Raw genomic sequence first — 17,781 nt, forward strand, 5'->3', positions numbered from 1 at the left:
TGGACGTATGACCTTCCTCAGTGGAGGACTTCTTTGTGGGAGGCTCAGAAGGCTTTGCTACAACATTGTCCTTGGCTGAAAACTGTTTGCCTTGGGACCCTTTCTTTTGGCTATTAAATCCATCGGAATCTCCCTTCGACAGATTGTTGGCCACTCTTGCTGGCCACATATTCATGACAGTAGTCTTTGTGCAGTAGTCCCTGATTTTCTTGGGCAATCCGCAACAGTACTTCTCAATCTGTTCTGACAATGGCACAAACCTGTAAGAGGTGACTGGCAACAGTGCGGCCCAAAACTGTTTATTGTACTCTTCCAAGTTAGCACACTGTTTAGCATTCAACTCGTGCCATTCTGTCATCACATCCACTTCAAAAGTGTTTGTCAACCATGCAGGCGCAAAAAGCTGTTTGAATTGGACCCACGTTGTTGCTGGTTCAACAATGTGGTCCACCATTGGAGCGCATTCCCTTTCAAGAAAGTGGCAGCCTTGCGTATCTTTGAAGATTCCGTGAAGTTTCCTCCAGCATAAGCTGCATCGAACTGCTGTATGAAGGTCAAACCCTTCAGTTGGTCCTCAGTTTCTCTGAAAGTTTCAAACTTCACTCCCTGCCCACCTTCCTTGTAATCCTTAAGCTGACTCAAAGGAGCCACATTATCATAAACAGGTGCCTGTAATAGTGGTGCTCCATGATTGTTCATTCCAGCACTCGCATCAACTGTTTTACCTGTCATATCTGCATTTTGTACGTATGGCTGCGAAAAACCAGCCATACCAAATTGTGTTCCAGGTACTCGAAACTTGCCATAGGCACCTTGAAAACCTGGTTGGACACCCATGTTCGCGTACATAGGGTTACCCATGCCTGTTTGCATTGTCCCGAACACATTCCCTGGCATATAACCTGTGGAAGGTCAAGCCATGGCTTGAAACACTGAACCATCTCCAAAATAACCAGGATAAGTATTAGGTAATGGAAGGGTCTGACGCATGGCGTGTTCATTACTCCCTTGACCATTCACAAACGGTTCTTGTCCAGCTAAAGCAAGTTGCTTTGGATCATTGGACACCGCTAGTTGCTCAACCACATGGGCTTTCCCTCGAGCCTCATGAGTCCTCTGCGCATTGGAAATTTCCTTTTCCTGCAACGGCTCAGTCATGCCCTGTGTAGGAGGCTGAAAACCCTGTGTCGGAGCATGTAAGAACTCCTGCATCCTTGGGTTGTTAGCCAACTGCTGAAACATGTCCATACAGCAACGCAGTTGAGTTCTAAACAACCTGTCCTCTTCATGAAGAGTTGAAGGAATTTTCTCTGTGCCATGTGAGGAAGATCCCTCTTCAGGTACTTGGTCTCTCTTCTCTGCCATATCGACAAGCTCTGTGTTGCTTTCACCCACAACAATCCACGCTGCACTTTTTAAAGAAAAAGTGACTATCCCGTCGATGGAACCATATAACCGGCCAGTACAACGTAGAGGGCGGTACTATTTCAATTACCTGTTAACTTTACACAGAGCACTGAGAAGGGAAGAGAACACAGTTGCGTCCAGCGACTAGAATGTCACTGCGCACACGAGACCGACACCCTGTAGGCCCCAAAGACTGGCGCCCCTTTCGGTATTTCTTTATTCAAATTAAGGTAGACGATCCGACCACTTCGCACAAGCTTTCACAAAGCTGTCCAAACCTGGCGAGGGCTGAAAACGCAGGTTTTCGACCTGATTTTGGCAACATAACGACGCAAAAACCCCTATAGGTATAAAGCACCTGTCTAGGACGGATTCCCTCGCTATCTGGAAGCTTTCTGGTGAGCTGTCACAGAAATTCAGCGGGCTGTAATTCTCTGTTTTTCACTGCCGGGTGCCCAAAAGCCTGTACACCCATCCCAATGCTCTCACGAGGCTCCCCCGGGGTTCCCTTGCAGTTTAGGTGCGAAACCCTAAACCTGCAGGAAAACACAGCAGGCTGTAATTCGCTGTTTCGGATCGTTTTTGGCGGAGGGAACACGCCTACGCGTGTCCCAAGGGCTCCCGCACGCAATGGGTCAATTCCCCTATGAATTGGACGAGTTTTCACGTGAGAAAACTCTCCAAACTCGCAATCTTTCGCGATGGAACTGTGCGTACCTGTGGGGGATTAGCAATTAGCTAATCCGGTTCCTGTTCAGAAGGCTCTTGCCTTGGCAAACGCGCATAAACCCCCAGAACTGTACATGTTCATCTGAGTAGCCCATCTAGTGGGGCATTACCATATGTGCCAAAGGGGAGAGAGAGATGCACGAGAGCAAATCATCGCGCTACATGAGACAGAGGAGAAGGCAAGCTTTCCATTAAAGCTGTAGACCTACACCCACTACTCACACACACACTGTAGGTCACTTGTGTGTGAAAAATCAGCCCCCTCTCTCTCTTGGGCGCCTCCTCTAGCTGAGGTGTCCTGCAAACTGACCTCCTCCTGCCAAGTGTCCAGTTTGCCCCTTTGAGTTAATTCCCTAGTTCCCACTCACTTATAAAGTTGTAAGTGACTTTCCGAGTGACCCAGATTTCATTTGGCGGGCACAGGCTTCCATACTCATCAGAATTCAATGCTAACTGGCCCGACCAGTCCCCGACTGACCGACCCAGACTCCCGATGTGAGAAACCTATTCGGCCGTAGCCGTTTCACACTGGCCATGCAATGTCCACTTGCACCTTTTCAAGGGTCCTGGGGAAACAAGTAAAAATAAAAATAAATAAAAATATATAGTACTTATTTATTGAAGGCAACAGGAAAAATACACCTCCCGGTGACATAGTTTGTCAACGGACACATTTGGGATGTGTCACGTGACATTGGCTCCATTCTTTAGGCTTTGACACGTCAGCAGTTTGTGACAAAGGATGTGGATGATTTTGTACGCAGTTGCTTGGTATGCCAGAAGGTCAAGTTTGACAGGCATAAAGCACAGGGATTGTTACACCCTTTACCCATTCCCAACCGCCCCTAGGAAGTATTGCTATGGATTTCATTTTTTATTTCCCGAAGACACAGAGTGGGCACGATGGTATCTGGACTGTTATTGACAGAATTAGCAAGCAAGCTCATTTCATTCCAGTGAAGAAAACAGTCAAGCCGGATCACTTAGCGAGACTGTTCATTGCCCAGATATTCAGATTACATGGCATGCCTAAGACAATGTCTCTGACAAAGATTCCCGCTTCACGAGTTTGTTTTGGAAGGCGATTTGGGAGAACATTGGCAACGGCTGCAGTTCTCGTCATCTTTCCACCCGTAGACAGATGGGCAATCTGAGATTGCAAATTCAGTCGTACTGGATTTATTGAAGTCTTACATTTCGGATCAGAAGACTCAATGGGAAAGGTTTTTATCTTTGGTGGAATTTGCCTAGAATAACATGATCCACTCTTCGACGGGGAAGGCGCCATTTGAGATTATTGAAGGTGCTCCGAAGGTTCTACCCTTCTTAAGCACGAAAGATAAGATTTTTGAAGCCGACCAATACACAAGGGACTTGGACACTGCTTTTGCCAAGGTCCGGGAGGCTTTAGAGAAATCTCAAGAAAGACACAAAAAGGCAACACATCGACATCGTCGCGATTTGAAATTAAAGGAGGACGATTGGGTGCTCTTACGTTTTGAGAAGGCACGCCTGAGAAAGAAAAAGGGAAAGGAGTGGCTTTTTCCAAAGCTTAGCATGAGATACTATGGACCTTTCCAAATAAAAGAAAAGATAAATGATGTCTCCTTTAGACTGAAGCTGCCCGATACTTCGAGAATTCACAATGCTTTTCACGTGTCTCTTGAAGCCTTTGAAAGGCGATGTGCCCGATGATGGGGGAGCCACATGAGCAACCCAAAGTGGAGGAAAGCGAGGAGATACTTGTTCCAGAACAGATACTGGCACATAAAGATAGAAAGATAAAAGGTAAAGTGATAAGGCGGTTCTTGGTTAAATTCAAGAATTATCCCGCATTGGATGCGAAGTGGATGGAGGAGGAGGACCTGACAGATACTCCTCAGATTGTGAACCTTTACCTTGAAGCATTCGGTTTAGCATAGTCTACTCCGATAGAGCCCCAATTTCAGCATGGGTGAATCTAGTGCAGCGGGTATGGACAAGAGGGGAGTCACTCCGCTCCTTTATCGATAGATTGCCCCGATACTTTGATTTGATATAGAGTCACTCATGTCCCTTTGGGTTTCAGAGATACTGTTGAGCTAACAGTATTCCATTGTATGACTTTATGAACTGGAATTCCCGATAATAAAAATGATACTGATTGATTTGTACTTGACTTGTTTAAGTGCAGGAACTGATAGACGAAATGACTGCAGCATTTCGGTCTCATAAATCTCTATAGACATGCTTGCAATATGGATTAGTTAATTGGGCATTTATGAGGTCCCGACTGGATCTAGATGCGATTGCTAAATACGTTGCAGATTAATCATGGTCTGAGATTTGGAATGATTTTTGAATGTGATTTGTCATGTGATGTGAAACCGGCCCGTGGGGCGGTAGGCGTTGGCTTTCACCCGAAATTCTTTACTTTAGACACACACAGAGTACTTTGCAAAGGTAACCTGTAACGGGGATTAACACCTAAGTACACACACAGCTCGAGAGCTAGAATGCTCCGAGCAGACGCCGACAACCTGTAGGCCCCAAATTTGGCGCCCCTTTCGGTATTTCTTTATTCTTTAATAAAGGGAATAAAACCTGTGATCTCCTACGAGCTGCCCCGCACAATCAAGGCTAAGAAACACCTGTTCTGGCCCGATTTCGGCAGCATAATTGTACTAGGACGCTTCACAGTCAGTATCCCCACGTAATAGGTGACTTTCCCGACGCATACGGACACTTTGCAAACCTGGCGAGAATCTGCAGCACGCTGAATTCTCTGTTTTCTGCCCCGAAAACGCGCCAGTTCACCTGTACAGCGGCCCTTCGCGTCCCCGAACCTCTTGGGGATACTAGGGTCTGTTTAGGGCCAAAACCCTAAAACTGCAAAAATACACAGCAGGCTGTAATTTCCTGTTTTGGGCTCCGTTTCACGTGCCGGTCGCATCTGTAGCAAGACCTCGAGCTCCCGCACCTGTAGGGTTACTTGCCCTTTGAATCAGACGAGATTTCTGATGTGAAACCTCTCCGAATTCACCTGTACCTGTGGGGGGTTAGCCGCTAGGTAATCCAATACCTGTGCAAGAGGCTCTTGCCTCGGCAATCGCGCATGAACCCACATAACTGTACATTGGTCAAATGAAAAGCCCACTAGAGGGGCATAACATACTGCTCATAGGGGAGAGAGAGAGCAGTGCGTAGCGTGCAGGGCATCACTCCTGGCACCGCACTGTAGATAAGAGGGAAAGGAAGCACTCCATAGCTCTTAACCTGTGACAGTTTGCAAATGAGGCCTCTCCCAACATGAAATTCAGCGCCAATTCTTCTTGCATGAGGAAAGAGCACAAGAGTGTGCCACTTGGCGCATTTACAGACCATTTCCCGTTTCGGGTCTGTCGCTTAAAAATCTCCCGACTGGTCGCTCAGTAGACTTCGCGGCAGAGTTGTAAAGTGTTCCCCTAGTCATACCGGAGGTAATGACGCGAACACATTTTGTGGCCCAAAATAGCTGTTCCCTAAATTTTAGGAAATGATTCCGTTGGGCTCCTTGTGGTCATCTGACCATCAATCCTCATTGGGACCGCATCCAAAAGTGCAATGTGGCCCAACTGTCGGATACTTAATGTTGGTAGTCACACCTTGACTTTAGGCCTTTATTGAGTTCACTTCCTAGTATCCACCAACTTGCTAAGTGCGAGGGGGGACCTATATGATCTTGCTCTGAGCCTAGACATCCTCTTACCATACGAATTCCAGTGCCGACCACTGCCCATCTGCGGGTGAAACTACTGTTCACATTGGCCATACAATGTCCGACCGTTTGCTACTTCAAGAAGAGGGTCTCAAAAATAAAACAAAACCCCTTGGAAAGAAACCAACAACTAAAGTTAGCAGTTGCCACGTCCTCGTGACATAGTTAACAGTTGCCACGTCCCCGTGACATACCCCCCTCTTGAAATCGCAAACGTCCTCGATTGCATACCATAAATACACGCCACTGATGATCTTGTGCTATCAACACTCTTTTTTCATCGCATGTATCCGCAAGAAAGGTCATAACACATAGATACAAATGACTTAATGAGGCCTTCATACTTTTGTCATTTCCATCTATTACACTGAATTCATATGTACATTTGATGTACTAGCTCTATCATTACCCCTCCTTTGGACACGTTGGGTTGGGGCATAAGTAGGCTGTAACCCAAAGGCTTCAAGGTAAAGCTGCAATACATTTGGTGACTCTAACAGTTAATGCTCTTCCATCCACTTTGCATCCATAGGCAGATAGTTCTTGAACTTCACCAAATAGCGTCTTGCAACTTGTCCTTTAACTTTTCTGTCCTTATGTGCCAAAACTTACTCAGGTACCAGGATCTCATCAAGTTCCTCAACTTCTGGCTGATCCTCATCTGGCATATCTTCTGGCACATCACCCACGAAGGGTCTTAGAAGACTCACGTGAAACGCATTATGAATCTTCCACGCATCAGGCAATTTCAGCCTGTAAGCCACATCGTTGATCTTGTCGAGCACTTGAAAAGGCCCATAGTAACACATGTTGAGCTTAGGAAACAACCGTTCCTTACCCTTCATCTTCTTTAACCTTGCCTTTTTGAACCTTAACAGAACCCAATCACCAAGTGATAACAGCAATTCACGACAGTGACGATCAACAGCCTTTTTCTGCTTTGCCTGAGCTTCTCCAATCGTCTTATACATCTCATCCATGTTCTCAACATATCGATCTGCCTCAAAGATCTTGTCCTTTGTATGCAGAATGGGAGGAATCTTTTTGCCGCCTTCAACAATCTCAAAAGGTGCTTTGCCAGTAGACAAATGCACCGTATTATTGTACGCATACTCAAGCATGGGCAAATACTATTCCCACTTGCCCTTATTATCTGACACATAGCATTTCAGTAGATCTAAGACAGTAGAATTAGCCTCTTCTGACTCTCCATCAGTTTGTGGATGAAACGAAGACGAGAACTTGAGCGTAGTGCCCATGTTCTCAAACAATCCTCTCCATCAGTTTGTGGATGAAACGAAGACGAGAACTTGAGCGTAGTGCCCATGTTCTCAAACAATCCTCTCCAGAACAAACTGGTCATGCGAGGATCACGATCACTGATAATCGATTGTGGCATACCATGGTACTTAAACACATTGTACATGAACAAGCGTGCCATCTGATCAGATTTTATCTTCTTCCTGACAGGGATAAAATGGGCCTGCTTGCTGAGCCTGCAGATAATGGTCCATATACCATCATTCCCTGTTGGCGTGCTTGGAAGATCAAAGATAAAGTCCATAGCAATGCTTTCCCATGGCTTATCCGGAATCGGTAGTGGTTGTAACAACCTTGGTGCCTTTTGCCTGTCAAACTTGACCTTTTGGCAAACTATGCATGCTCGCACAAAGGCATCCACGTCTCTCCTCAAGGTAGGCCAATAGAAGAATGTTTCTACCGCTTTAACTATTGCATCAATGCCACAATGCCCTACATACGGTGGGACATGACTCTCTTCCATGACCTTATGTCGCAGTGGCCTAGTGACACAAAGTCTCCCATGCATAAAACCATCTCTGAGGAGTAGTGCTCATGATGTTGCCTCTCTTGAAACTGTTCAAAGATCCTTGCAAAATCTTCGTCAGCAGTATACTGCTCCTTCATGTCATCTAGCTCATGATGATAAGGAATTGACACAGCTGAAATTTGTGGCTTTCTTGATAACGCATCAGCCACAATATTCTTCTTGCCTTCCACATGCATAATCTGGAAGTGGAACATGGAAAGAATGTTTGCCCATCGCATATGCTTTTCAGATAACTTTGACTGTGTCAAGAAGTATCGCAAGGTTTGATGATCTGTTTGGACAATAAAATCAGCACCTAAGAGGTAGTGCTTCCAGCTAGAAAGCGCATGAATCACGGCCAAGAGCTTTCTCATAGACTTGCATAGTCCTCTCTGGCCCTTGCAAAATTCAGCTTTCATAAGCTACTAACTGTCCATCTTGCATTAGCACTGCTCCGATGCTACTGCCATACGCGGCACATCGGACCACAAATGACTTCTTGAGAGCTGGCAAAACAATAACTGGATCTGAAGCCAACTTTTCCTTTAAGAGACTAAAAGCTGAAATCTCTTTTTGGGTCCATCTGAAAGTGACCTCTTTCTTTTGCAAAGCGTGAAGAGGCGATGCTATCTCTACAAAACACAATCCCAAGAAGCTTCTGACATCGTGCAAAGTCTTCAAGTCTGGCCATGTCTTGATAGCTTCGACCTTTGCGGGATCCATTCTAACACCATCCTTTGAGACTATGTGGCCAAGAAAGTGGATCTCTTCGAGGAAGAATTCACTTTTCTTAGGATTGACAAGTAACCTGTGACTGCGCAGCTCTTCGAACACAATGGTCAAGTGACGCCTATGCTCCTCTTCATTCTTCGAATACACTATCATGTCATCGAAGAACAACCCAACAAACTGTTGATGCGAGCAGAAAATCCGGTCCATCATTCTGTTGAACGTGGCAGGAGCATTTGTTAGCCCAAACGGCATCACTAGAAACTGATAAAGACCAAATGTCGTTCTAAACGCAGTCTTGTGCACATCCTCTGGCCTTATACGAATCTGATGGTACCCACTCTTAAGGTCTATCCTGCTGAAAATTGCAGCACCCTCTAAACGATCGAGAATATCATCAATTCTAGGAATAGGAAACCTATTCTTAATGGTATTCTTATTCAACGCGCGGTAATCAATACACATGCGTCATGAGCCATCCTTCTTCTGCACTAGGAGCACTGGGGAGCAAAAGGGTGAAGAACTAGGCTCAATCAGCCCCTTCTCTAATAACTCCTCAACCTGGCCCATAATCTCTTTCTGCTGCGCCGCACTAACCCTGTAGGGAGGTCTATTTGGTGGGCTACACCCTGGCACCAAATCTATCCGATGGTCCTCAGGTCTCTCTAGCGGCAATTGCGACGGTAATGAATCAGAAAAACAGTCACTAAACTTTTGCAAAAATGCTGACCTTTCTTTATCTAACACAAATAAATTTGACTGATCAGTATCTGAGACATCACGTGCAAAAATCAAGTACACAGAAAGATGATTCTTTATTACAGAAGTGATAGCAGAAGCACATACAATAGGGACTGACTCTCCTTTAAGCTTTACATCCAAGATGTGAGTTTTGCCCCTATGTTGTACAGTGATCTTTTTGTTGTAGGCATCCACGACTCCATGCACTCGGAACATCCATGGGATCCCCAACAAGACGTCACAACCTTCCAACGGCATGATGTAAAACTCTTCTGTGTCCACATACAACTGAATATGCAGACGCAGTTTTCCAATGATGGGAGTAACACACTCTGAGTGGCCAGGACATGCCAACCCTGCCTCTGCTGTGTACCCCATCTCTTCAGCTCTGATGCCCAGCTTCATAGCTAACTCTAGTGAGATAAAGTTGGCTTTGGCACCTGGATCAAAGAAGATGAGTGCCATCTGATCCCTAACTTTACCCCATGTCCTGCATAACTCACTGGCATCTATGATGGGCCTGTCACCCACCATGTCTGGTACTATACCTGCCGTGGGTTTAGGCTTCTTGCCTTTCTGGTCTTCTTTATCCTCTAAGTCAGCTGGTCTTTTCCTTTGTGGACAATTGATAGAAAAGTGACCAGGCTGCTCGCATATAAAGCATTTGTTCTCAGCCATTAGGACCTTCTTTTCCTCGAGCGACTTGCACACAAAAGGCTTCCTTTTCTGTTTCTTTGCCTACGCTCCAGAGGTCCCGCTTGAATCCTTGTCTTTGGTGGCCTTTTCTGACCCCTGTGACGCATCACGAGCCGTTTTCACAAAGGGCTTCTTCGCTGAATTTTTCTTTTGCTGCCCTCCTTTGTCGCTGCTCGGAAATCCACTATCCTCTCCTTTCAACAAGGCAAGACCAGTGTTCGCAACTTCCATAAGCTGAGTGAGGGTAGCCACTCTGTTCTTTGTACAGTAGTCGCAAAGCCCTTTAGGAAACCCACAACAGTACTTCTCTATCTGCTCTCTCAATGGCACAAATCTGTAGGAGGTCACTGAGAGTAACGCTTTACAAAACCTCCTATTGTACTCCAGCAAGCTCTTGCACGAAGCTGAAGTAAGCTGGTGCCAATCTGTCATGACGTCGGCTTTCAAATTCATTTGACAGCCAAGCAGATGCAAACATTTGCTTGAAGTAAACCAAAGTGGCGGGTGCCTATCCTTGCATTAACAATATGGTCCACCATGTAAACGCATTGTCCTTTAAGAAAGTGGCAGCTTTCCTGACCTCCGAGGCCTCTTTAAAATTCCCTCCCGCATAAGTTGTATCAAACTGCTGGAGGAAGGTAAGAGCCTTCGTCTTATCCTCGAAACCACTGAAGGTACTGAACTTTACAGCTGCACCACCTTCTTTGTAAGCCTTCGGCTTCTCTAGTGCCCCCAAGTTGTCATAAGGGATGGTCTGCAACATGGACACTGTGGTAGGCATGATCGGCACATCTTGGCCATTCACATTTTGCGTCAGAGGTGCGATATCTAGTTGCTGTCCAGAAAAACCAGCCATGCCAAAATGACCCTGTGGCACCCCAAACTGGCCCTGGTTGCAGTGAAAACCCTGTTGCATGCCGATACTACCATACATGGGGTTTGGCATGATGCCTTGCATACCCCCAAACATTGTTCCCGGCATGTACGGCTGACTTCCAGGCGCATAACCAGCCATACTTTGGAACACTGATCCACCCCCCAAATACCCAGGATGTACCGTGGGTGGTGGAAAAACTGAGTGCATTGCCTGGTATCCAGTTCCCTGTCCATTCAAGACAGCATGCTAGCTCTGAAAGGTGGCGGGCTGAACTGGCATAACCTGTGGAATGGGCGCTCTAGCCACCTGTTCAGGCACAGTAGGAACCTGTTTTGGAGCCCCTGACTCCGCAACATAGGAGTGTTCCCTTTCCTCCTGAGCCGCATGAAGTACCTGGGCTTGAGCATCAACAAGCTCCGTACGCGGCGTAGGTTGCCTATTTTGCTGTTGCACTGGTGGCGCTCGCAAGAACTCCATAAACCTTGGATTCTGCACCAGCTGCGAAAAGACATTCATCGTGGCAACTAACTGAGTTTTGAACGCATCATCCTCAAGTTGCCCAGTCATAAAGCCTTGTACTACTGGAGGGACATTCACATTGACAGGAGGTACAGACTGACGTGGTCGTGAGCTCTCGCCAATCTCGAAAACCATAGGGATCTCCTGCCTGTCCGTTGAAGAGGAACCCTCTTCCATAATGCCCTTCCCCTTGTCGGTCATAGTGTAATCCCGTGTTCCTGCACTCTGTGTCTTTACCCAAAACAACCGAAGCTCACTCTTTGAGGAAAAAGTGATTGATATCCCGGCAATGGAACCATGAAACCAGCCCCTCGGGCGGTAGGCGTTGGCTTTCACCCGAAATTCTTTACTTTAGACACACACAGAGTACTTTGCAAAGGTAACCTGTAACGGGGATTAACACCTAAGTACACACGGCTCGGGAGCTAGAATGCTCCGAGCAGACGCCGACAACCTGTAGGCCCCAAATTTGGCGCCCCTTTCGGTATTTCTTTATTCTTTAATAAAGGGAATAAAACCTGTGATCTCCTACGAGCTGCTCCGCACAATCAAAGCTAAGAAACACCTGTTCTTGCCCGATTTCGGCAGCATAACTGTACTAGGACGCTTCACAGTCAGTATCCCCACGTAATAGGTGACTTTCCCGACGCATACGGACACTTTGCAAAACCTGGCGAGAATCTACAGCACGCTGAATTCTCTGTTTTCTGCCCCGAAAACGCGCCAGTTCACCTGTACAACGGTCCCCTCGCGTCCCCAAACCTCCTGGGGGTACTAGGGTCCGTTTAGGGCCGAACCCCTAAAACTGCAAAAATACACAGCAGGCTGTAATTTCCTGTTTTGGGCTCCGTTTCGCATGCCGGTCGCATCTGTAGCAAGACCTCGAGCTCCCGCACCTGTAGAGCTACTTGCCCTTTGATCGAACGAGATTTCTGACGTGAAACCTCTCCGAGTTCACCTGTACCTGCGGTGAATTAGCCGCTAGCTAATCCAGTACCTGTGCAAGAGGCTCTTGCCTCGGCAATCGCGCATGAACCTACATAACTGTACATTGGTCAAATGAAAAGCCCACTAGAGGGGCATAACATACTGCTCATAGGGGGGAGAGAGAGCAGTGCATAGCGTGCAGGGCATCACTCCTGGCACCGTACTGTACATAAGAGGGAAAGGAAGCACTCCATAGCTCTTAACCTGACAGTTTGCAAATGAGGCCTCTCCCAGCATGAAATTCAGCGCCAATTCTTCTTGCATGAGGAAAGTGCACAAGAGTGTGCCACTTGGCGCATTTACAGACCTTTCCCGTTTCGGGTCTGCCACTTAAAAATCTCCCGACTGGTCGCTTAGTTGACTTCGCGGAAGCGTTGTAAAGTGTTCCCCTAGTCATACCGGAGGTAATGACGCGAACACATTTCGTGGCCCAAAATAGCAGTTCCCTAAATTTTAGGAAATGATTCCGTTGGGCTCCCTGTGGTCATCTGACCATCAATCCTCATTGGGACCGCATCCAAAAGTGCAATGTGGCCCAACTGTCGGATACTTTCTATTGGTAGTCACACCTTGACTTTAGGCCTTTATTGAGTTCACTTCCTAGTATCCACCAACTTGCTGAGTGCGACGGGGGGACCTATATGATCTTGCTCTGAGCCTAAACATCCTCTTACCATACGAATTCCAGTGCCGACCACTACCCATCTGCGGGTGAAACTACCGTTCACATTGGCCATACAATGTCCGACCGTTTGCTACTTCAAGAAGAGAATCTCAAAAATAAAACAAAACCCCTTGGAAAGAAACCAACAACTAAAGTTAGTAGTTGCCACGTCCTCGTGACATAGTTAATAGTTGCCACGTCCTCGTGACATGATGTCCTGTGATGTCAAGTGATGTGACTGTCGATTGGTGCATGTGCTAGATGTGTTGTTCCTAGTGCGTCGGTACTAACAGTCAGTGTCTGCTAAGACAGTTTATGGCCTCTTTCTGTTTTGTAGACGTAATCGAGGGCGATTATAATGCTTTCAAGAGGGGGGTATGTCACAAACTGGTGATGTGGCATGCCCGAACACAACAGGGTACAGTCCCGTAAAACGCGGCGACAGGCTGACGTGGCAGTACCGTAGGAGCTCCACTTTTCACGCTGACTGCCGTACAGAAGATCCCGCTTTTTGCGCTGACTTGCTGACATGGCAAAGCGTACAGACTTCCGGGAATTACGTTGGCTGAAAATTGGCAGCTTTTGGGGATAGTTGCTTTATTTTTGAAGGCTTTTCACTTACTGCTTTTGGGGCTCTGCTTTTGGGCATCCCTTGTAACCAATAAATAAGTGGGCAAGGCCTCACTTCTCAGAGCATCTGGACACAGAGTCTGAGAGTGAGCACCCTCCCACTCTCTTGTACTTTGAACACAGATTAATACAAACAGAAATACCGAAAGGGGTGCCAGTCTTTGGGGCCATTCTCTCTAGGCACGGAAATACGCCGGACCGTGTCGAATCAAGTGTAAATTGTGAACTGTTTTGAAGTGAATCTCTGCTGTGTCACAGTAGAATCTTGACTTGGAGTGTCCAAGTTTGTTACAGGCAGCCCTGTGTTGCTTGCCTAATTGGCAAGCCTCGCACACGCCTGGTGAAGAGCGTATTGCGGGTAAACCCTCCACGATAGAGGTCCTAGCAGCCTGCTAGAGCTACTGATAGCATAGATGTCCAAATCGCGCATGCCGTAGAGAAAAGGACTCGGAGGTCCGAGACAGAAGAGCAGTGAGGTGGTATAGGGATCCATCGCGGTCACTGCGTGCAAGAATAGTACCTATCGTAGAATCAGTAATGGTCACCTTGCCACTCTCAAAGTGTATGTCAACTCCCTGAGAATCCAAACTCGACACAGAGAGAAGGTTGAAGGCCATGTTCGGAACATAGAGCGTCTCTACTGAGCTGAACTTCGAGTCTAAGGTAGAATGGGAGAGGGTGATCTGGCCTCCACCAGACACTGAAATGTCATGGTTGTCACCCATAGTGACGGTCTACCCATGAGTCTCCCTGAGAGAGCTAAACCAAGACTGTCGGGGAGTCATGTGAGTGCTAGCTCCATTGTCAACAGCCTAAGTGTCTGACTGCGATGTAGCAAGAGCGTGGTCCGTCGTCACGACAAGAGCGGTCCCCGCTGTCTCATGAGAGGCTGCAACTGCAGTTGAGACTATCTGTTTCTCCTTGTTGGCCTCTTCTCGCTTCTTCTTTCTGCATTCATATTTTTTGTGCCCTTTCTTGTGGCAGTAGTAACATTCAATGTCCTTGTTCTTCTTCTTCTTCTTACATTTGCCTTTCTTGTTACCACCTTGAGCGACTAAGGCTCCTTCAGCATCAACAGCACCTCCTGATTTGAATGCGGAGTGCCCCTCAATTTGTCTGAGGGAAGGGAGAATCTTGTCCCATGTAGGAAAAGAGGTACATCCAAATGTGAGCAAGCTATAAAAGTAGAGATCAAAGCGTGGGGGAAGCTTGAATAGTAAGAGGCCAGCCATACGTGCCGAGGTGATGTCGCCTCCGGCAGAGACAAGGTCGTCCCGCATGTGACGGGTCAACCCATCAAGTGAGTTGAAATCCTTGAACTGGACGTTGTACAACTCCCGTTCAAGTGTGATCCGCTTGGCAAACGAGGTCTCCTCAAACTGGTCAAGAATCCATCTCCACAATGGATGTGCATGCTCCTCCTTTGGAAACTGGAAACTTCCTTCATGATGCGGTTCGAGAGGTTCATCATAAGAAAGGTGAAGACTCGTATGTCTCGATCCACCCACTCGTCGATCTGATCCTGAGTGGCGGTGGGAAGGGTAGGCTGAGTAGCCGAAATGGTTAAATCATTCAACCATTCCCACAATTGATGGTAGGCAAGGATTGCGCATACTCGTGTCCTCCATACAGCATAATTGTGTATTGAGAGCTTGCTTGTAGCGTTTCACTCCTTCTAGCGTTTTCTCTCTCTCCTCTCTCTTCCTCCAGCGTTTTCGACACGTTGATACCATGTGAGAGTGAGCAACGTAGAGGGAGAGAGCCCACGTGTGCCGAATATACTCTCTGTTGTGTGCCTTAAGCTTCCTTCGTCTTCTCCAAGCTGTGTGTGTTTCCCCGCAACCCTAATTCCAACATGTATTTCAAATCATATCACACGGTTTGGATAAATTCAAGGTGTTTTCTAAGAAACTTTTTAAAACCATAAAAAGCATCTGAAAATTACTTCATGACTTGGGACTGTACCTAGGTCTAAGGATAAAGGGCCTAACAAATTTATGAAAAATGGCGTAGGGAGTGGGCACAAAGACCAAATACTCAAGGTATAGGCTACAAAAAAAAAAAATTTGAGGGGCTAGACCATATTTGTGTAAGCAGGGCCGTACGAATGTATACCTTACGACCATGCGGTACGGATACTCATGCGTCGTACGGAAACTTCCAAGCACGTGAGCAAACATCAGATTTGCATAGTACAAAGTTTTTGTCATAACTCTAGAGATGAACAAGAGAGACTAGCCTCACAAGGCCAGGCACAACCACAAAGAAGTCCTCGTTACCTAGGAGACGACCCACCACAACTCACACACACACACATACATAGATACGTAGATACGTGTATGTATATGTGCACATGTATAGGTGTTAACATACATGTAGTTTCAAAGACGTAAGACATACTTACACATGAAGATCCCCTTCTCATAAGGTGCGACACGCGAATGTACACACAAGCACACATCACATGCATACATTTTTAAGAGCCCTTTTTCATAGTACATATAAGGACAGCGCGGATAGCATTTTAATGTTACTAGTCTTGGGGAATGGTCTAGAGAATGGCTTAAGTGTCAATATATGAGTAAGTGGGGTTTGGAAACGAAACCGTGAGACCGTTAGGGGTATGGTCTATTTCTTCTTGAAACTTAGATTCTAATTCCCATTTTTTGTAAAAATTCTTCCTTTCTTGTTCTCTTACTTTCCCATGTGCATTTTAACAGAGATATATGTGTTTTGCATCCTAACATACAAAAGTGTCCAAAAGTTTAGCAAGATTGAAAGCAAATTTTAGAAAAGTAAGTTTCTTGCCAATTAAATAATGCTAATTGAAGTGGGGAAAATCTCATCTCGCACACACAGGGAGAGTACCAAATTCCAAGAGGCATACCAGTAGGCATTCATAATGCGACGTTTGTGGGAAGCTCGATGATGAATGGGGGTATCACCGGCAGGAGGGAGGAGATTGGGGTTGTGATGGTGCAATGATGGGGTAGGGGCAGCATGGTCTGCGTCAGTTGGGGGGGCGGTAGGAGGACTGGGTGACAAGGGAGAAGGAGAGGGTGAAGGGAAAGAGCTGGTGGCTGCCACACTTGCTGGAAGAGTTGCCTGACCCTGTGTAGAAGAAGAGCCGCCATGACTACTGCCTCCCTTGTTCTTTGATGTTCTTGCAAAATCTGGATTTCGATCTTCTAGCAAATAGAGAGCAACCCCCGTGACCGCAAAACAAGCAAGTAACGCAATCCACAATTGCGTTGAAAATGGCTTCAAAAAGTCCCACAATGTCCCTGCACTCCCATACCTGCACCCAGAATGCCTGTTATGCTAATGATTGGTTTATTGTTGTGTTTGTGTTGGGTACTCGTCTCCAAGCCCCCTAAATGTGCTAGATACTTGAATATGAAACAAGGATTAGCTTTTCTTACTGCATAGCATCACTTTTTTTTAGAACTCTTTGGACTAGTACCCATAGTTTTTTTTTTTTTTTTAAAGGAGAGAGAAAAGAGAGAAGCTCTTGCTTTGTGGGTTTGTTTTTGTAAAGGGATTGATTAGGCTCAAAAAAAAAACAACCTACTTGTCTCTACTCACAAATTCTGAATTATACAAATCTAAAGATCAACATTAGTTATGTGAATAAAAAATCTAATAAAATTTTTTACATAAAAATTTATAGCTAAGTCCATCAAAAGGGGTAATGGTCTTTTGATGAAAATCAAGACAGATAATGACTTGGAGAAAGATAAAGGAAATGGTGAAAACCAATACAGATAATGACATGGATAAAGATAAGGAAAATGATGAACTCAAAGTTTAAAAGAAGCATTGTTTGGAGAGTTTTTGCCTCTCTATGTTATATTTTGTTAAATGCATAATCATTGTTTTGCAAAAAACTTTTAGCTAGTTTTCAAACTATTGAAATTTGTATTAAATAAGATTATAGGTAATCTAATACTTCTTAAGTTTTTGACGTGAATAACAATTGATAGGCTCTTTGACACCTATAATATGAATCCAATGCTAACAAAATCTTTTGTCTTGTTTATATGGATCTAGGTGAGAGTCCTATCTTGCTTAAAGGTGTTTAGGTTAGTTGCAATTTGACCTTGAAGATGAAGACCTTGTGTGTGTGTGTGTGTGTGTGTGTGTGTGTGTGTGTTGTTGTTGAGATGTCGAGCTTTACATCTTGAGTTGGCATTTACTACGGGTCTTGGCCGCTTACGGCATTTACTCATTGGGGCGTT

At 45.9% G+C, this 17,781-nt stretch overlaps 1 protein-coding gene across 1 annotated transcript in view; it reads right to left on the reverse strand.

The window, feature by feature from the left end:
• Window positions 1-17,781, reverse strand: part of LOC147446564 (glutamate receptor 3.3-like) — a 102,168-nt gene that overhangs the window by 42,824 nt on the left and 41,563 nt on the right. Inside the window, exon 3 of the mRNA XM_086525764.1 lies at window positions 16,431-16,841. Within this exon, the coding sequence (XP_086381890.1) occupies window positions 16,431-16,841 (411 nt within the window). The remainder of the gene's footprint in view (window positions 1-16,430; window positions 16,842-17,781) is intronic.

The sequence above is a fragment of the Adiantum capillus-veneris genome, chromosome 12 (genome assembly GCF_014529385.1).
Source record: "Adiantum capillus-veneris isolate H3 chromosome 12, ASM1452938v2, whole genome shotgun sequence".
NCBI lineage: Eukaryota > Viridiplantae > Streptophyta > Polypodiopsida > Polypodiales > Pteridaceae > Adiantum > Adiantum capillus-veneris.